Consider the following 22,048-nt stretch of genomic DNA (forward strand, 5'->3'; position numbering starts at 1 on the left):
AGTCTCCTAATAGGTAAGGAGTTAGTGCAGTCAGTGCAGTGTTCAGGGCAAGGAGAGCACAGACACTGTGAACATTGACTCCAATGAGTGTAATTCCTGCTTTCTACTAAGCATGGCAAGAAGTTTTCAATAGGCTGGCCATTCCATCATACCTCCGAAGGTCAGATTTTAATGGAAATTATAAAAGCCTTATCTAATGCTGTAAAACAAACACTTTTGTTGAATGTTAAATTTTGGAATTTGATTTGGAACCTAATGGATTTAGGTATGCAACCGTTTATAAGACTTTATTGAAGACAGGCTGCATACTCAGAAACACTGGAACTGTTTGAAACAAAGCAGCAGCAGCAGAAGAAATAATGCCTGAAATAGATGTCTGAAATAGGAAAAATATAGACCATGCTACTCGAAATTATTACAAATGGCAAAGATGCTATTCTAAAGAAATATGCTGGGAAATGTTAATTCCTGATACCTCTGTATATAATTTAAACCATTATTAATAAAATCATGCAAATATAAATACACCCAAATTCCTGAAGAATTAAAAATGTTATGTAAAATTAACCTAAATAAAATGGAAGCAATCCTTGCTAATAGAGAAACTTGCTTGCTTTAGTCCTTACCCAGAAAGGTTTAAAATCTAGAACAGTTTCCAAAATCCTGGACTAAACACCAGTGGCAGCAAAGTGTTTCATTTTACCTGTGTCTGGTGTACTATCAAAAGTGTCTTTGTGGAGGAAAGACCACTTATTGTACTTTCCAGCTATATTACTGGAATGTCATCCAAGAAGATTGTGTGGAAAAGTCCCTGGAAAGCTGCAGAGAGCATAGACTGAAATAAACATTATTTTACCACCCTCAAGGCTGACATCTGGTTGCGTTTCATGGTATAGCAACAGAAAAAGCATTCTATAACTGTGAAAATGACCATGGAAAGCCCTGCCAATTTTTTATTTTTTTTCCCCACGTGAAGAGGAGACCACATTTACTATCTAATGCTATGGAAGATGAAGTATTAAAACAACCAAAAGGCAGTGCTCTTCATGCAATACATTGACAAACTGAAATATTCTAGAAGACGATACTATGAATGCTAGAACATACACAGACCCATGTAACAAAGGGACACATTGATAGAAAAAAAATCTATGGCAGGTCACAAATTACAGAAAAATCCTTGAATCTTAAAGAGATGGAAAATGCAGGAGTATTTGCGAAAGTACTGCCACATAGTATTGGCCTGTTCTCTTTTTCTGGGCATTTGATTTTGTCAGCTTTTGGAGTCAGAATTATAAGACAGATAGATTTTTTTCTCTTAGCCAATAGTGTCATAATAGCACAATGGAACACAGAGGAATCTCTGTATTCTCTCACTTTCAGATTTTCATCACCTGCTCCCTATACCATGTATGCACCCTGCAGTACAGTGTATGCATCTTGTTGCTGTCAATTCTAGAAAGTTTTGATACTACGATCACAATCATGGAATTAGAAAAGCTAGCAACTCCTTACCCCCAGGTAATTGTTCATTTCTCTATTTCCTTAGGATGCAAAATCCTGTGGGAGAAAAAAGACAGAAGACCTTTTTCTTTCACTCAAGTGATGTGGCCTTTTTAGGCCACATAAGAAACTCAAGTTGGAAAAGAAACAGGAATACAGGCAGAGTATAAAAACCAGAGAACACAACAAAATATAATGCAGGATCAATAGAATTGGAGTGACTTGGTGGGGGAAATAGTTTAATTGACTGCACGTGTTTATTCATATGAAACACTAGGGAAATTGTGAAAAACATTTTGTTTCCCTCAAAAAATTATCCCACTATTGCTGTTTTTGCAGCTGTTTAGCATCAATGTTATACATACATAAACCATCTCTCCTTTGCACTTCATTAAGCAAATGCAAGGGCACAAAAGAAAGATAATGTCTTCCTGATTTTAAAAGCTTTTTCTCAGAAAAATTATCTACTGGATAGTAGACATAGACTGGATATAATGGACTGGATATAATTATGTTGCCTATAGAAAAATAAATACCGGTTGCAATCAGGTATTTGAACTCTCTACTCAAAGTTATTCCTCAAAGACAATTGTCTCTATTGAATGAAGCAAGGGGTGACCTAATTGCAGCCTTCCAATAACTGAAAGGAGCCTACAAGATGGAGAGGAACTTTTTATAAGAGCATGCAGTGACAGAACAAGAGGAATGGCTTCAAACTGAAAGACAGTAAATTTAGATTAGATATTAGGAAGAAATTCTTTACTTGAGGGTGAAGCACTGGAACAGTTTGCCCAGAGAAGTTGTGGATGCCCCATCCCTGGAAATGTTCACAGCCAGGTTTGATGGGGCTCTGAGCAACCTGGTCTAGTGGAAGGTGTGGCTGACTATGGCAGAGGGGTTGGAATAAGATGATGTTTAAGATCCCTCCCAACCCAAAATCTCATGGCAATGAAATGCAGGCCACTTGTGCACCACTTTTTTAACAGAAACAGACATTCATTCATAATGCCTCTTCAGCAAAAACACAGAAGTGAACAATATCTCATAATTCTATACTGTAATTTACATGGCTTTGTTGTATAAACAGTAGAAGCATCATATTCACTGCTGCTTTTTAAAGCATTTTACAATTCAAATTAATAGAAAAATAACTTCAGGGCTCTTTTGAGAGCTCCATGTTGATCTAAGTCAGATTATTGTGTTGCTTTACTTTTCATTCAAGCTACTGGGTTTTTTCCACCATGGGTTTAACAGCAACAGTTATGTTGCCTGGTCAAAGTAAATAAATAATATAATGAACAGTGTCAGTTGAGAGAGAGAAAAGCAGAGCTGAAATTTTTCTGAGTAGGGATATGAATAACAGCCTGCAGGAAAGTTTCTGTGATTTCTTCCCCGCCCCCCAGAATGCATTATTGGCTACATGTGGAGTGAATAACAGGTAATGCCTCCTGCTCACACCCTTACATGCTTACAGCTCATTAGACCTGTGAAACCTGTTTAACCACCTATCTTGAAGCTCAAAACATAAATTCTTACAACTATTATTAGGGGAGCTGATTTTCTCATCTAGTGAGTATTCACTTGCCACTTGTGTAAATAGATACCAATCTGAAGGACATCAGCTTTCAGAAGTGCATCTTTTCTCTGTGACTCAGAGAATAACTGAATGATTCAGTCATTTAAATTCAGATGTTTTTACTATAATGGCATGGCTTGGATTTTTCATTACCATCAGTACATCTGTGTCCACATCAGGGATGCATGTCATAATAGATTCCCCACAGTGGTATTGTACTCTCAATTCCCAATGCTTGTGGAGCTAACTTTTAGAGAAAGAGATAAATATTAGCTATGACACATGAACCTGCATGTATCCTCTAGAAAATCTCTATTCTAACCAATAAACATTTTTTAGGAAAACTGTTAATTGTCCCCAGGATAAATGCTCTGGATTCTAACTAGAACATGATTCAAGCATATTTTCTCTAACAGGGCTTGAAAACATGACATTCAAGGATTTTTTTGGAGGACTGATGATCTTCAATTCAGAAAATGTGCGGGATATGGAGTTTTTAGCCACAATCAGACAAAAATAAATATGAGAAATCAAGAGAAAGTTTTGTTTGGGATTGGGTGACTGGGCGACACTGTACAAGAATCTGTGGAACAAACAGGTATAGCAGTCAGACCTTAATTTTGATAAACATAGGATATAACTGGCAATGCAAAAGAGAATTACATCACCCAAAACAAATTATATGCAAGGCATATGTGGGCAGGGAAGGGCGCACTGCATGTAATATGGAGGCACCAAACCCCAAAAGAAACCACAGAGTTGAGAAATAAACAGTTATAAGCCAAGGGCATGCTCTTGAAATTTTCAGGAACAGAATTCTGATAAGAGTGTGAAAAACAGCTTGTGCTGATCATTAGATGAAAATGGATTAGAACAGAGAAATAGCCTCAGCTCCTTGGTTCTGCTGTGGTCAGAGAAGTAAATTCTTTCAAATATACAAACTGCAGAAATAAATATTCAAGAACAGCACCATTTATTTCTGTAGGAGAAGCACCCTAGTGAACCCAAACTCTTACTTTTTCAGTCACAGAGGAACCACCTTAGGACCATGCTTTTAAATAAAAAGTCAAAATATTCTCCATAGTCATAGAATCATAGACTTGTAGAAGGGCTTGGGTTGGAAGGGACCTTAAAGTTCATCTTATTCCAACCCTCTTGGCATGGCAAGGACATCTTCTACTAGACCAGGTTGCTCAGAGCCCCATCCAGTGCTGAACACTTCCCAGGGTGGGGTTTCCACAGCATCTCTGGGCAACCTGTTCCCGTGCCTCACCACTCTCACAGTAAAGCATTTCTTCCTGATATCTAATCTAAATGGACTCTCTTTCAGTTTGAAGCCATTCCCCTTGTCCTGTCACTACACATTTTTGTAAATAGCCTATCTCCCTCTTCCTTGTAAGGCTCCCTGCAGGTCCTGGAAGACAGTTCAATTATCGTCTCTCATTCTACATGAAAACCATTCATATCCCAGCATCATGCACAATGAAAAATTTATTTTAAAAACCTCTTTTGTTTTATACAACAGGATGTCAGAACTGACAATAAGTAAAAAACAGTCTGCCAGGCAGGTACAGAAAATCTCACAATTGATTCTACATTTCTTCCCCTGGTGAGAAAAAGCAAGCTTCCACTGCATACTTACCTGTAATTTCTGCAGCTCACTACCAGATGAATAGCAATCCTGCCATACAGATTATGGAATAATCATTAACCAGGCACCATTCTTAAAAGATACTTCTCTAGCAATACTAAATATATTATTTTAGCCACAGGATATTCTGAAACTTGAAAGTTTCATAAGTGACAAATCTCTTCTGGCTTAATCTAAGTTCAGCTATCTAGATTTGGTGAGGCTTTTGAACACTCTGACCAGCTATAATTTGTCAAAATTTAACAGGCATATTTATATTATACCTTCTATTCATTTTATGTATCACACAGGCATGAAATCTAGGTCTTTAACATTCTGTTGCTTTTTCAAAATTATACCTCATTCTACGATCATGCTCAGTTAATATGATAGTCACCCATTGTTCATGGCTAATTACTCTTTAGTGTGTAAGCTTTTACCACATTTACGTATTTATTTATACTACAGCACCTTAATTGTTATTTGAACCTGCCATGAAGACAAAATTATGGCACTCCATTTCTCTAATGTTTATCCCTATGAAACCAAAGGCATCAACAAACATATGGTTACAACAACCCTGTGAGCTAAAAGGACACTTTTAGTCCCATTTTACATAGGGAATTTGAGGCACAGAGAAAAAAATAAGCCTTTTATAATTACTTACTTACTCTTCCCATTTGGAGAGATCCATTAGACCTATTTTTTTCAACATACATATATTTTTTATCAACCCAGTTGAGACACTAGTCCCAGTGGCTTTCACTACAGCAACCTGCACAAAATACCACAGGACTCTACAATAAAAATCTGTAGAGTCAACTTTAACAAGACACAATCCTTTGGATCTTTCCCTACCTCAGCCAGTACAAAAATTCCTACAGATGAAGGTAGGTATGGTCAACAGCCCCCTTTACTTCATGACTTCAAACATACGTCTTTAGAGCTGGAGAGAACCCAACTGGTAAAAGACTTGGTCTAATAATTTTAGGGTATATCATTATGTATACTCAGAAACTGCAAGGACGTAGCCCAGGATACATCATCTCTTTTAATTGTTCCATTAACTAACATTCAAAGAAAAAATGCAAGACCCCCCTGATCTTTTAAAGTAGTTTTAAAGAATAAATTATTGGGGGTTTTTAATTAAAAAATTGAAAAACAGTTTTCATCATACCATTTCATCTTGTTTATTGTCACACAGAAGTCATTAACAATATTAGAACCCACAGATAGGCTGTAAAACCCCAGTCTCTTCGTCTCACAGAATGCCTATCAACAGCAAAGCCTCGGATGCCAGCAAGGGAACTCCAGCAATGGGGTCAGTGAGAAAAAAGTCAGGCTTACTGCTCTCAGGTGTAATCTCACCTCTAGGTTTGGATCTAGAGAACACAGCAGCACCTCTGAGGAGATGGAAATGCCTTGTTTTTAGGGACTGGATGGAAAGTTGCCCAGTGGAAAATTACCTGGAATGCCGGTCAACAGCTGGCTGAACATTAGCCAGCGTGTGCCCAGGTGGCCAAGAAGGCCAATGGCATCCTGGCCTCTGTCAGCAAGTGTGGCCACCAGGAGCAGGCAGTGATTGTCCCCTGCTGTATGTGCCACTGGTGAAGTGATTCCACAGCCAGAATCCTGTGTTCAGTTTCGGTCTCTCAGTACAAGAGGGACATTGAGGGGCTGGAGCACGTCTAGAGAAGGGCAAGAGAGCTGGGGAAGGATCTATAGAGCACAAGCCTTATGAGGACTGGTGAGGCATCTGGGGTTATTTAGCCTGCAGAAAAAAAAGTCTCAGGGAAGACCTGGTCACTCTTCACAACTGCCTGAAAGGAGGTTGTATAAAGGAGGCAGTAAATATCTTCCCCCAAGTAACAAGCAATATGACAGGAGGAAACAGCCTCAAGGAACACCAAGAGAGGTTTCGACTGGATATTGGGAAAAATTTCTTCCTGGGAAGGCTGTTACATCACTGGAACTGGCTTCCCAGGTAAGTGTTGTAGTCATCATCCCTGAAGGTATCTAAAAGATGCATAGACACAACACTCAGGGACAGGGCTTAGGGGTAGATTTGGCAGTGCTGAGTTAACAGTTGGACTGGATGACCTTCAGTATATTTTTTGAGATAAAAACCTATCCTATGACTTTATGTGTAGGTGTATAAAAAGACCTTTTTAAGAAGTTTATCTCTTGATCAGTTTGGGGCTCATTTTTACAGCAAGGAAAAAAGAGATACACTTGAAAATCGGCCTGTGTTATCAGGTTCTTACTCCAATAACAAACCTGTATTTAATACAGCTAGCAAACAAAATGTCAACAGGTCATATTACTTTCCTCCAACCTTCTTTCCTTGAAACAGCTTAGAATTTTTGCTGTAAAATAAAAAAGCCTCGAATCGAAACAAGTCTGAAAAAAATTAGCCTAAACAATTAAAGCACTGCAAACTATAATCAACTGACAACCAGGCTTTATCACAGTAATAAGATGGAACATAGAACAAGAAATAATATTTTCAACCCAGAGCTTTTCCTACAGAGGAAGAAAATACATTATTAAAAGAAAACTCATAAATACAGTGTAACAGTTAAGAATAGAAACATACACTGCTTTCCTTTTTCTTGGTGTGGTGAGAAGCATACCCTTGTAGTGGTGTCATTCTCAGTTTTGTTTTGGAATTGAGAGCACTTCAAGAAGTCTGGCCAAGAAGCATTTACCATACCCAGGACTGGTTCACAGCCTTCTTTTGCTGCCTCACAGAATGTCCTGCAGGGCAAGAGGCCTCGACTAAAGAAAAGAGATAGAGAGCAAAATTAAAAATTATTACTACTTTAGTAGGTTGTGAAAACTTTTTAGAAAGAGCAAAAAGTAATAATAAGTGCTTTTGACAAATTTTGTGCTCTACCCTTAGAGTGATTACATTTTCAACCCTATTTTTTTGCAGTTTATGTCTAAATTACTGCAGAACCTCTTAGGCTTTAGGAAATTAAATTTTGCTTTATTCATAACTACTCATAATGCCACTGAACCATCTTTTTCCTGGTACACCACATATATCTTTCTATTTATGTCTGACTCTCAGTTGTACCTACCCATCTCAAAACCATGGCTAGAATTCCATATTCAGCAACAAGTAAGTGGCCTGAACTGAAGAAGTCTACAGTACCCAAAAATTTACCTGCCTGATGTTTGATTTTACAGTAACAGAGAATAATACGGTACTTTTAGAAACTGTGTGACATGGTAGCAACCACAAGAAAGGAATAAAAAAGCTGCCAGAGCTGCCTGACTACACTGTTAATGAAGATACTGGTGTAAAGCAAACTACTCACTTGCATGGGTATTCTGAAGTGAGTATGGTTGCCTTTCTCTGCTTAGTATCTAAAAACACCAGTGTGCCGCCAATGTTGTTACTGAGTTCATTACGTACTCTGGTTGGAACCACTTTTTAAAAAAAGGTGTCTTGAGAGATACATTCTCCAGGTAATGCTAAGGACTTTTACACAATGCACTTCACATGCTGCAGTATTGAACTTATCTCAGAAGCAAGTCAAGGAATTTATCTCTAAAATTGTCTCTTACAACTTCCTGGATAGGAGATTACTTGTTGGCTGTAAAGCATATATCGTGTAAAATAGCACTTTCCACCACCAGATTTTTTTTATTGTGATCTGCTGAAAGACAGAAAATTTTTGCACCAAAGATCACAAATTTTTGTGTACAAAACCAAGAATGGTTTTATCTGACAACAGAAAAGTTGCCACTTTTTAGTTCTGCACATTGTACTGCCAAACTAAGTTCATCTGACTTGTAAAAGCTCTTCAGATAAAGATGTTCTGAAACACTCTTTTTTACCGAACCTATTCGATATGGAGAGAAAGAAAGGGCACAAGAGCTCTTGAGCAGCCATCACTGCCTCATGTGTGGAGCCTGAGGAACTCCTTAAATAAAGGGGATTTGACGAGGCAAGTGACTGTCTCCGGACATTTTTCAGCTTTTCCTTCTTAACTAATATAGTAATAACACTTCTGGTTTGACAGAGGCTCCCTAATACAGAAAATGCTGAAAGAAATGCTGCTACTTTCTACAAAAGGTACTTGAGTTTCAAAATATCTGTGATTAATAAGTTGTCACAAAGCTAAAATGGAGTGTTGTTTTGACCTGTTGGTGAGTGATAACCCTTTATTTTATTCAATCTGTTAGGCTTAATTTACCTTTCTGTTCATTTTTTACAAAACCACAAAATATGCCATAAAATTGTGTTACAGTGAGAAGTATTGTAAGCAGTGATTCTACCTCATTTACTGATGCAATGGAGCATACGATATCATCACAAGTAGTAATCTGAAGACAGTACATTCTGTGAAGTTTACTTTTTGTTCTCAAAAAAAGGGTTAGTAGAGACATTACTTGATTTTAACAAGCCTGAGATTTTAACAAGTGACAGAGATCTACTTGAGTTTATCACAGTTAACCAATCTGTACACGTGGTTTCTACAAATGGGAATGCTATTTGAAAAAATCCCAAATAAACAAACAAAACATAAAGAGTTCTTGAGGACTCTCAGATGAAGTTTCATACAAGTCTGAAGTATTTGATATGATCTCTATTTTTTCTGACCCATACTTAAATCATTGACTTTCAAAGCACCACACTTCAGCAATAGCCTGACATTTAGCAATCAGGCAAGAGTAGTATATGTATGTCAACTCCTTAAAAGGTAACTATCTATATGGTTCCTTGTTTCCAAAGCTTTCAACATAGTGAACATTCATTTTAATCAAAAATTTTAAAATTATATTAAAAAGTTACATTAAAATATATCTATGCAGTTATGCATAATTGTTAAAAAGCATCTAAAAAGTCAGCATTTTTTTTTCAGAATACCTATCTGCACATCGAATTCTTTACATCTATATGAAGAAAACCCCACAAATACAAGAAGTTCACCTCATTTACTTAAATTAAGGAGTTGAATATTACACTACAAGGCAAATGTTTGGATATTGTATCAGATTTGCATGGCAAGGTTCTTGTAGTGGGAGGGATAGAGGTGGCTTCTGTGAGAAGCTGCCAGAAGCTTCTCCTGTGTCTGACAGAGCCAACTCCAGTCAGATGGAGACAGACACACCTGCAGTATTTACCACTGCAATATTTACTGCTGCAATATTTAAGGAGGCAGGGGAAAAATCCTGTGCATAGGCAACTGCAGCCAGGAGAAAGGAGTGAGAATGTGAGAGAGAAGCGTCTCTGTAGATATCAAGGTCAGAGCAGCAGGAGGGGCAGGAGTTGCTCCAGGCACTGGAGCAGAGATTCCCCTGCAGCCCGTGGGGCAGCCCATGACGAGACAGCTGTGCCCCTGCAGCCCATGGAAGTACATGATGGTGAAGATACTCAGCTGCAGTCCCTGGAAGACCCCACTCTGAGACAGGCAGATGCACAAAGGAAGCTGTGACCCTTTGGGACCACACTCTGGAGAAGGTTTGCTGGCAGAACTTGTGACCCTGTGGTGAGCCCACACTGGAGCAGCCTGTCCCTGAAGGACTGCGCACTGTGGCAGGGACTGACACTAAAGGAGTTCATGAAGAGCAGTAGCCCATGGGAAGGAATCATGCTGGAAGAGTTCATGGAGGACTATGTCCCATAGGAGGGACCCCATGCTGGAACAGAGGAATAGTGTGAGGAATCCTTCTCCTGAGAAGGAAGGAGTGACAGTGACAATGTGTGATGAACTGACCACAGCCCACTTGCCATCCCCCTGACTTGCCATCCCCCTGCACCTCTGAGGGGACAGGAGGCAGGTAATTCATGACCAAAGTTAAACACAGGAAGAGAAGGATGTGAGGAAGTTGTTATAAGATTTGGGGTTTCTTTTCTCATTACCCTGCTCTGATTTGATCGGCAGTGAATTAAATTACTTTCCCCATGTTGAGTCTGTTTTGCCTCTGACAGTAGTTGGTGAGTGATCTCTCCTTGTCCATATCTCCGTTGCAGTGTCCTCTCATGCCTGGCGGGCGTGCAGGCTAGCTCAGTTCTGCACTGCGACAATGTGGGTCGGTCGGGGTTACAGGCAGGGCGAGTAACCTCCTCCTGGTGGGCTCTTGGTTCCCCACAAAGGCGAGTGGACCTGATGGAGTTTGCGACTGTGGCGACGGAAAAAGGGTCGACTCTCTTTAGGCCGGGTAGAAGGTAGTTTATTAAGGGGAGTCCGGCAAGGAGCTCCGCCTCAGACCACTGCTGCCCAGAGAGAGCACAGATCAAAGCCTGGCGGCCACTTATAAACGGGGGAGGACCCAGGGGTGGTGACAACGGGTCAGCCAACCAGGGAACACGGGGGTGGTAACAGGGGTGTCAACCTTTGAACCATTAACAAATCACAGGAGGGTAGGAGGGGATTCCCCGGGCACCAGTCTATCACTCGACACCTCTCCTGGATCTTTCCAGAATCCAGGGAAGGGTCTCAAAGTGACAGACAGGGCGACCACGAGGAGAGGGGGGGGGGGGTGGGATTGACAGGGACAGGTGCAGGGGAGGAATGATTGGCATAAAACGTCTGGTTAAACAACCAACTCATAAGGGGGAAACTATTACAGAACACAAGGGGGGTACAGTGGACTGAGCCATTACAAAAATAACTTATAAATCTTACAAAAATAACTTAATAACTTAATAAAACAACTCTCACACCACTACAATATCTCGGTCCATGAGACTTGTTCTGTTTTCTCTCCCCTGTCCAGCTGAGGAAGGGAGTAACAGAGCAGCTTCGGAGGGCACCTGGTGACCAGCTAGGGTCAACCTACCACAGGCATTCACAGAACAGTAATAATTTGGAAATTATCAGTCTTCTAAAAGACAACTCCATGGTGATCTAATAACTAAGCAGAATTTTTTGTCTCTAAAGAAGCTCTGACAAATCAGAAAACATGGAATTATCCAGCAATTACTGCAATATTTGGCCCAGTTTCAATGCTGGGTCATGTGTGCTCCATAAATTAAATGTTTCTGGATAATGATCAAGTTTAGTATGGACTTATTGCTTAATCTGCTGAAGGATGAAAATATTATTAAAAGTCTTTATCTTGATTAGTCTTATTTACAGTTCCTCAGAGATCAATCATTTTAAAAATAAACTGGCTCGTCTATGGCAATCTTACCATAACTGATTTTGCACCAGTGGCAGGCACAGAAGCAGGTTATAACATATTAGCGTGTGATTCTGCTCTTCAGGATATTAATAGAAAAACTCCTGAAACTGGAGTTTGATGAAAGAAAGAAAATAGGACATATTTTTATCTCTGTGGTTGGTTTTCCCACACTCAAAATCCACACTTCAGTAAATTCAGCTGCACAGAAATACCAACATTAAGAACTGTAGGGCACTAAAGGAAATAGAAATCTTATTTATCATTTATTAAAAAGCAAATTAAGGGTAGAGAGAGCAAATTAAGGGTAGAGAGAACATATAAGAGTTTTAAATTTGCATAAGACACCTTTGAAGAAGCTATTTATCAGAAGTTTTATATTAAATATTCATTGAAGTGGGCATGTTCAATATAGCATATAATCTGTTAAGTGATTTTAAGTTTCCAAAGAGGTTAAACACTACCTGAAAGCAGATGATCTGACTTCCTTGTCATGATGATCACCTAGCGTTCACTTAAATTGGAACTCAAATTGCCTGATTATAATCCTACAGGGACTCCTCCTTATAACTCAGAGATATTTTACATTTTTAGACTACATTTTTCAGAATTTACTCTTCTCTAATACTCACTTCTCTTCTTTGCAATCACATGGCCATGCACAGGGCTCCTTGGTAGACTGTTTCTTAAGTGGTTGTTTTGAGTACTAGAAGTTATCAAAGAAATATACTACATGAAGCAGTAAGGAGAGGGAAGATCCTCATGGTGACTGTTTTCCTTTTGCTGCAGAATTTACCACATTTTCTAAGGTTAGCTCAAGTTAGCTAAAGGGTCTGACTCCCAACCTCAGCAGACACTGAGGGTATGTCTTTTCTGTATGCAGCTGGATCTGGTTCTGTGCTACTTTTAGTTTTGCTGTTTGTAAGAGCTGTTTTAAGGCTGTATAATAAGAGGTCAAACAACTGATTCAGCTGAAGAGTAATGTGACCAAAAGTAAAAGCACTTTTTTCTCATCTGGCAATTGATTGGTTCCTCCAAAAGGATACAGGCAAAGGAAAAATAAGGTGTCAGGAGAGGGAGAAGTAGAAATTGCTAGACAAAAGCATTAGATTAAATAAAATAAACAATTAACAATCCTGCAGGAGCTTCAGTTGCAACCTGGTAAATAAAATAAGCTGTCTAGTGCTCATTATTATCTGTGGTATTTCTCTGTGTCTTCACAATAGTATCTCCACTGGTAAAAGCACTACTATAGACATTCCCTGTGAGAAATTCGTTATTGCAATTTTACAGGTTAAAACAATAGAAGGTAAATGATTTGCAAAAGGCTTACAACCAAGAGCTGAAAATACAGCATGAAGATCACTGAGAAGACGCAACTGATGGCTGCATCTGCTAAAGGTCACATTTGTGGTTCAATAGACAATCTGACTGCAGGCAGACTGGTGAACATTTCCAGCTACTGCTGGTTGTCATTACTGTTCTTTTCCCAACTTCATCTCTTCAGTTGTTCCTGGGTAATTTTTTCTGTGGCCACATAATAAGCTGTATTCAAGTACTAAGACAAGTTAAAAACAACTGTAGGGTATTTTGCTGCATCATTCATACACCGGCACACACACTAAGAATGGTGATAGATCTCAGGCCTGAGGCAAAATAAATGAACTGGTAATACAGTTGTGAGAGATTGCTGGGGCAGGGAAGATGAGTGCAAGGACAAACTGAAACGTGGTGAAATTATGGGAAGAAGAAAACCAAGGTTACTCTTTATTTCTACTGCCCTGAAATCAAACAAGTTGAACTGATTAGCTCACATACCAGCCTTTGTGAGTTCTAATTGTCTTTAATACTTTTCATTATATTCTAACAATAACTACTTCCAGAGAATATAAATGTCAGAAAAATAAGTTTCTACAGCAGAGCAAACACACACACCCAGGATTACAGTTTTCTAGAGTGACCATTCTTGTGAAATCTCTCGGTACCCTCTCACAGCACTCCAATATAGAGAGCAGCACAGATACTGACAGAGTTTTATGAGACAAACTCATAAACCTCTCAATATTGCTTCTTGGTTCATGGATTTATAAACAAATTGGCTGCCAATGTTTCACACAATCAAGAAAATTATGTATTTTTATCTTTTATTGTTTGGTTTTCATGTCTAATTTGCAAGTTCATTTGAAAGTTTGAGTTTTCTATTTTGTCTTTAGATAGGAGTTCAAATCTGAAATGTTCTTCTTTACATAAAAAAATCTGAAAAGAAAGCAGGATTATTTTAGATTTTTGTGGTCATTTCAGTTGACAAAATTGTACTGAATCCATATAGATACATTTATGGCACCTCAATTCCACATAACACTTTGTAACACTCAAAGCAGAGCTAGCTACATTATCGCCCTCCTAGTTTTTAGCTTAAATGCATACTGTGTTTTCTCAAAGCAGGTTCCTGTGTTTAAGTACAAAGAAACAAAATTACCTGTAAAAGGACAGGACCCACAGTCTGAGAAGCATCGAACATCTTAAAGGAGAAAAAAGACCTCAGAGGTGAACCTGGCAAAGGGCATAGCAGCTCAATTTCCCTGGGGTGGGAGCCTGAATATTGGGTGCAGCTGTTTAGACAAGATTAAGGCCTGGCATTAATTGGCTGAACTGCATGTGTTGTTGTATTTCTCCACGACATTAGATGACTGCCGATGGCAAAAGTAAGGGTCTGCTTTCTTTCGCCAGGTGGGATATTACATCTTTTATTCTCGAGTCCTGCCCTGCTTGGCTGCAGCCCTTCCCGATGGCTCGCCGGTGCCAGAGAGAGCTCGCTGCTCCCCTATGGGGGCTGTTTCCCCAGGGGGCAGGGCCCAGAGGCAGGGCCAAGCCACTACCCAATAAAGGAGAAGTGGGAGGGGAACAGGGCTGGGTTACATTTCAGTGTGGGGGATGGGCACTGCTGGGCAAGGACAGATCACGTGATACAAGAAAAAACATTACAAATCTGATGAAATATAAACCCAATTAATGCATTACAACAAAGTGTCCACCCATCTATCCTACAGGGACCCAGGATTTAAAGATTTACATATAATACAGTAGGCCAGTTCTAACGCATACACTCATGAATATGCAATTTGATGTCATGAAGCTAGGCAACTATGGATGAGCCACAAGAGTCCCTTTCCAAGAGACTGAAAAAAGCCTGGGTTATACAATGAGAATGAAAAAGGTGGAGATACTGAATGGATTGCCTGCAGCATGGAAGAACAATTTGTTTAAAGGCTATGAGAACAGAAAAGCGGCAAAACCAAATTAGACGAAAAAGCTGGACTAGAATCTTTTCTGTGGCTTCATACAGATTTTTTTTCCTCTAAGAATGACATTTCAAATTAACTACTCCTTAACAGTTGCCATATCTTATGGCAAGAGGAAATTGACAGCTAAAGACTTACACTTGCAAAAGTCTTAGAACACATCTGATATCCAAGAGTACCATACTTCACAAAGAGCTCACACAGAACTCTAAAGGCTTCAGACAGAGGGGGGAAATATAAGTTCCTGATTCCAGTGAAAGTGGAACTGGGAACAAATCCAAATACACCATCAGATTAAAAAGACTCTTCTTATTCATCCAAAAATGAGTAAAGGAAGCAGCAGCTGCTGTTGAATTTTACATCTTCTACATCAACTGCTGCTATTTAACATCTCTTTCAGGCTTAGAAATGCTCTTCAGACAATGTGGCCACACTGTGATGATATCCTTAAGGATGGACACATGCAGTCTCTACAATGCAAGTTAGAATTTTTAGTCAATGTAATAATTTATTTTGTAGACAAAACCCAGATAAAACTATTTTGACCAAAACAAGGAGTCACGTCTGAGTCAGCAGTGTGCTCTGGCAGCCAGGAGGGACAACCCTGTCCAGGGGGGCATCAGGGAGGGGATTGCCCCCTCAGCTCTGCACTATTAGAGAGCATCCAAAGGAGGGCAATAAGAATGATGAAGGCCCTAGAGGGGAACCCATATGAGAAGAGACTGAGGACACTTGGTCTGTTCAGCATGAAGATGAAGAGACTGAGGAGAGGAGATCTCATCACAGTCTGCAACTTCCTCATGAGGAGAAGTGGAGGGGCAGATATTGAGCTCTTCAAGCTTGTGACCAGTGAGGACAGTACTCAAAGAAACAGCATGAAGCTGAGTCAGGGGAGGTTTAGGTTGTATATCAAGAAAAGGTTCTTGCCCCAGAGGGTGTTTGTGTACTGGAACAGGCTCCTCAGGAAAATGGTCATAGCAGCAGACTGACAGAGTTCAAGAAGCACTAGGACAATTCTCTCAGGCACATGGTGTGCCTCTTGGGGATGGCCCTGTGCAGGGCCACGAGTTGGACTTTGATGATCCTTGTGGGTATCTTCCAACCCAGGATATTGTACGATTCAATGAATCAGCAAGAAACAAATTCAGAAATCCCCTCAGTCACTTTCTATGACAGCACAACACATCACAAGTTAAGCATATAATACTATAACAATCAGAAACTCCTAAAGTATACAATGAAAAGCAGAAGCATAAGTTTTGCAATGTAGCATTGAAAAGCAAAAAATCTATCAAAAATTTTCAGTGCATTTTGTACAATGACCATAATCAGCTGAGATGATCTCTCCTAACTAAAAGCAATCAGCCCTTCCAGATTTCTCTTATTGATCCCATCACTTGATTCGAAGACAACAATGAAAATGGGAGAGAGGCACTAAATTAATTCATTAGCTTTAGTTCAGCCATGAATCAGTTTAAAGAAGCATTATTAAGACTATTGCTACAATTACAAGCTATTTTTACAATCTTGTACTATCTGCCAGAATGACTCCTAAATGAAGTCAAATTTCTGAAAATTCTTGCCTAGTAGTTATTATGCAAATGATGAATACACTGTTTATTTAGTTTACTCTATAGAAATTTCTTTTAAAAAACAAAACACACTTCTAAAATGCCTGAAAATCCAGGTTACAAGATTGTAGAAATATGCCTCTTGCTGCTGAGGACTCCAGGACGGTGTAGATGAATGTAGACGAGAGATCTCTGAAGTTAGGTTTTAGAAGAAGGGGTTTATTGTATAAGATGGGAGGCCTTGCTCAGAGCCACCAGGCGCAGCTGTAGCATGGCCTTGGAAGGTGGGGGTAGTGAGAGATAAGGAAATTCCAAGAGCAAGATGCAAGAGGTAAACAAAGAGACAAGAGGAGAGAAGAAACAGAAGGAACAGAGGAAACAGAAGAAACAGAAGGGAGGCCCACTCTCGCAGCCCCCTGATAAGGGGTCTCGAGGTGGGCTGTAACAGGGTTGTGCCAATGGGGTTACAGATACTTGATACTTCAGGGGGGGTGTTACAAGTGTGGGATAAATCATACATTGGGGGTTGTTTTCGCAGGCATCCAGCAGCTAGGACATCTCAAACATCAAAACTTACTTTCAATTCTATCTCAGTTACAGGTTTCACATTCTCAGAATCTAAGCAATCATATTTATAGGGCTTTCTGGCTTCATCCTTCCCAACATCTCCCCCGTTCTTATTAACAACTAAAACGCTAGACACTGTCTTACTCATTACTTTTTGCACACACTGAAGTATGCAGGGAACCGCTACTAAAACTACAATTACTACTATTAAAACAATCAAACCTATCTTACAAAGTTCCTTTAGCCAAGGTGCAAAGCTCATATTATCAAACAAATTGTCTAGCCAAGATGGGTCATCTATTGTAATTTGGCCAGCTAAATCTCTCAATTCTTGCAATTGTTTGTGAATGGAAACAGAGTGATCGGATAAATTCATGCAGCACAAACCTTCAAAATCCTCACAACCATGTCCATGTGCTAGAAGAAGGTAGTCAATGGCAGCTCTGTTTTGTAAAGTAGCATGTCTGATTGCTTCCTCATCTGTTAGCAAGTCACTGATCATAGTAGAGGTGGCATTTACTTCTTTGCTGAGCCAGCATCCTAACTTGTTTAGTTGTTTTAGGGCAATTGAGGAGCTCAGCTGAGGCAGGAAAATGCTAGCAGCAATTGACTCCCCTGAGTTCCAAGGATGGTAATTACTATCACAGTTGCTCTCATATTCATGTCCCCAGGAGGATCTAATCCTCCTGCTTTTCTTTTTGACTACTTTTTTGACACTGAGCAATTATTGTGAGTTGTCCCATGGCGCAAGGACCACCATCTATTTTTGAAGGTCTTTTAATTTTAACAAGCAAAATTCACACTTGGGAAAGAGAAGCTAGCACAGTGCAACAGAAGTCCTCTGAATCACACAGCAGTATTTCAATCACAGCATTGCTACAGGAATTCTGGGCTAACTGGAAGCAAATAATACACTGCACAGATGTGTAGCATTTGTGCATTTGTGTCTTCAGGATAATAAAGACACACAAAACAACACTGTACCTAAAGAACTGCCTTCCATTTCCATGGATGACTGTGAGAGGTACCCTTAATTTCATGCAGTTTTCCAGAACTCATGTTTCCCTGTGCACTTCAGGGCATTGCCAAAAGGAAGACCTCAAGAATCAACCCAAATTAAAACTTTCTGAGCTGCATCTTATCAGGAATCCTAAAGAATCACAGACACACTTCTCACTCACTGACATTCAGGGATCTTCTCTGTCAAGTAGAAAATCATTGTATCGTGATTATCATGCTACTTCAAGTTCACATTAGAATTGTTTCGCAAACAAATATGGCAGGAGCAGATGCCACCAATTTAAAGTAGCTGCCCTACCCCCCATCAGTCTGCTCCAAAACCTGTCCCCACCTCTCTTCGCTACTTCTTAGGGCCAGCACAGCACTTCGTGCTGTTACACAATGGTTAACAACAGTCATTCCCAATTTAATTCAGATCAGTTTCCAAATCCAATCTGTCATGAAGGTGAAAAAAACACTCTTGACAGGACATGGAAAAGAGATGGGTGAGATGGGGAATAACAAGCAGTAGAATAGGATAATACTGATTCTTTCAGCACTAGCATTTTATATAATGTTATCTATCATGAAACAGTAGCCTGGAACATGTTCTCCAGAAGGGTTGTGAAACCTCCATCCTTAGAGACATGCAAAACCCAACTGAGAGTGGCTCTGAGGAGTTTCATTCATCTTTAATGCTCATCCTGATCTGAGCCGAAAGAGTTCCAGAAGTTTCTTTCCTTCCCCGCTGCATAATCTTGCAATCATAGTTTGACTGCCCTGCTCAGCCTGTGTGTCTGGTGTTTACCATGGGGGTCTCCAGCAGGGCAACAATAATTTCTGACAGAGAAGACAAACTTGTGAGAGTTAAGTATGCTTCACTAACTGAATCCTCAACAGGTTTTGGGTGCAGATGGTTTATAAGCTATCTGTTAATAAGATGGGAAGTAAAAGAAGTTAAACATGAGCTGAAAAGCATATGAATTCTTCTAAGAATTCATTAAACACACTTCAATCCAAAACAATTTTGTTTACTAATTGGTGCAGAAGAGAGTGTACTCATATCTAGTAGAAGAGTTCTATCTACTAAACTAAGATAAAATGTTACTTCATCTGTGTGTTTCTGGTTGTGAGCCCAGATTCACCAGTCTAACAAGAAACAATCAGTGTTAATACTCCCAGTGTTTATGAAAATGTAGGGTTTTACTGAAGGTTCCTATACTACAACTATTTCAATTTATTAATTTAAATAAATTTTATTTTTTGAAAAAGCATGTTTTTTCTAAAAGATTAAATTAGCAAGCAAACATTAACAAAAAGCAATGCTAATTTTAAGAGTAGTTGTAAACAATTATTTCAGCTACATAAATGATCAGTATTTATTTATAAGAAATAAATTATTATTAATAATATATTGCATGTGCAGGAGAATTACTTACCATTTCTAGTTAACATACAAACTTAGGAACCACAAACCACAGCTTATAATAGATAATAAACACAGCGAATCATTGCAACAACAGGGCTGAAGGCAATCAATGGATAACATATTCATTAATAAAATAACCAACCCTCTTGATTTTCCCTTCTGCCTCCTTCCCTTAACTTCTCTGTGCAGCATTGTAAAAATATTGTTTTGTGGCGGTGCAAGAATTGTTTTATCAAGTTCTTAAGTAATTTTGTAAGTTTTATAGGAAGTTTTAAGTTATGGTTCATTCCACTGTGCCCCCAGTTCTGTAACGATTCCTCCCCTATGAGTTTTCTGTATAGCAAGTTGTTTTATGTCAATCAACCCACCCCCCCACCTATCCTTGTCAATCCCCTCTCCCCCCCGGCTCTGGGGCATCCTGTCTGTCACTTCGGGACCCCTCCCGGGACTCGGGAATTTCCCAGGAGAGGCATTGAGTGATAGGCTGGTGCCTGGGAAATCCCCTTTTCCCCCCTTGTGAGTGGTCTGATGTTTAGAAGTGGACACCCCCTGTTATCCCCCCGAATTCCCTGATTTGCTCACCTGTTGTTAGCTCCCCTGAATACCCCCCCGTTTATAAGTTCAGGGAGGGAAATTCAAAGGGGCTCTCTCCGGGCAGTGGGAAGAGTGGCAGAGCTCCCTCTGCTTGGACCTTAATAAACCATCATTAAACCTGCCTAGCAGAGTCGACCTTTTGTCTGCCGCCGCAGTCACGACGCAATCAAGGCCAGCCGCCGGTGAGGAACCCAGTCCCACAGGAAGAGGTTGCCGGCTTGCAACCCCGACCAAAACGCTTTGGCCGCTGTGCAGATCTGAGCCAGCCAGGGGCCAGCGCCCGCCAGGTGTGGAAGGACAGCCACATTGTTTCAAGCCGACATTTCCATGCCCAGACTGTTCTCAAAAATGTTTCTTTATCAGATAACCTTTTAGCTCTGGTGGATCCATAATTCCCCCCAACACACACTTTGAAATTAGATCAGTGAGGAGGGTGCAACACTGCATGAAGTTTTGACGCTGCCTGCATAGCAAATGCTGGCTTCACATGCACTGGACCACACACATCATTCTGGCCAATGTAGGATACCATTGCCTATATTTCAATATCACTTTTCTAACTTTTTTTTTTTAAATTAATTTCTTAGGCAATCTCCTCTTTCTTTACACTGACTTTTTTACAAATTATACATACCAGTAATTTTAAACATATTGTGGGAATGGAAGGGACAATTTCCTTCAGTTCACGTTCAGTTCTCTGTGGAAAACACATTCTTTCCAGGATCCTATTTCTCTGTCCTTTTCCCCTATATTTTGTCCCTGGATCCTCCTTCCTGACAGTCCACCTTTGTAAAAGAACTGGCATCACAGAGTTAACTTCAGACCCTGTTCCTGTAAGGGCCTGTACCTAGATCCAGTACCACCTCAAGCTATTGGGACCCTTTAGGTCCACCCACAGCAGCTGAGGCCTGACAGTTACAGAGATGCTTTCAGAGACTCCATGATTTTTCAGATGCGTAAGCTAGAAATTGGGGATTAAGTTCCATAGGCATATCCACAGGTACATAAACTTTATAAACAGAAGTTCCCTAAGGTAAAGACATTTTATCTTCTAATTCCCTTATCTCCCTCTTCTAACAGCTGTGAGGAAGAGCTTAGTACTTATAAGAGCAACATCCCAAATAAATTTTAAGTTTCAGTGCTCAAATACTTGAGTACTCTTAGGGATTACAGAGTGCTTTTTCATAAGCAACCCATTTTTTTCCTTCTGTTTTTTTGCCCAGGGCATTATTTAGGCATTAAAAAGGAGAAAAAAATAAAAAAAAAAAAAATAAAAATAAAAAATTGGAAAAAAAAAAAGTTAAAGGGTGATTTTTTTTTTCCACTCAAAAACTATACTTATCTCGAGAAAGGGTCCTCTAAGATATGTTTGTCAACTTTAAATACAGGCATTTCAGCCCATGCCACATAATTACCAATGTTCTCCCTCACATTCCTTGCAAGAGTTGTAGTTTGTAGTTTGTAGTTGTCACCTTTATACTGTCTCAGGATAAAGTAGTAGTGGCTCCTAAAGTGATGAATATCACATGTTGACTTCATGGTGTGAGTTCTGAGGGACAATGCAAATTATAATCTTCTCATTAGCACACTGTCTTCTGCTGTATGAATAACAGACAAGATTATTACTATAACTCATTAATTATGAAATTATTTATGAACAATACACGTTGCGCTGAGAAAAAAGGTGTATCTCGAGAAATGCTATTTTGCGACTACTCTTTCTTCAAGTTTCTTCATATA

The 22,048-nt window shown here is 39.6% G+C and overlaps 1 protein-coding gene across 1 annotated transcript in view; it reads right to left on the reverse strand.

Moving 5' to 3' along the window:
- Window positions 1-22,048, reverse strand: part of CORIN (corin, serine peptidase) — a 128,946-nt gene that overhangs the window by 55,165 nt on the left and 51,733 nt on the right. Inside the window, exon 5 of the mRNA XM_040063914.1 lies at window positions 7,306-7,487. Coding sequence (XP_039919848.1) covers window positions 7,306-7,487 — 182 coding nt within the window. The remainder of the gene's footprint in view (window positions 1-7,305; window positions 7,488-22,048) is intronic.

The sequence above is a fragment of the Hirundo rustica genome, chromosome 5 (genome assembly GCF_015227805.2).
Source record: "Hirundo rustica isolate bHirRus1 chromosome 5, bHirRus1.pri.v3, whole genome shotgun sequence".
NCBI classification, from domain to species: Eukaryota; Metazoa; Chordata; class Aves; order Passeriformes; family Hirundinidae; genus Hirundo; species Hirundo rustica.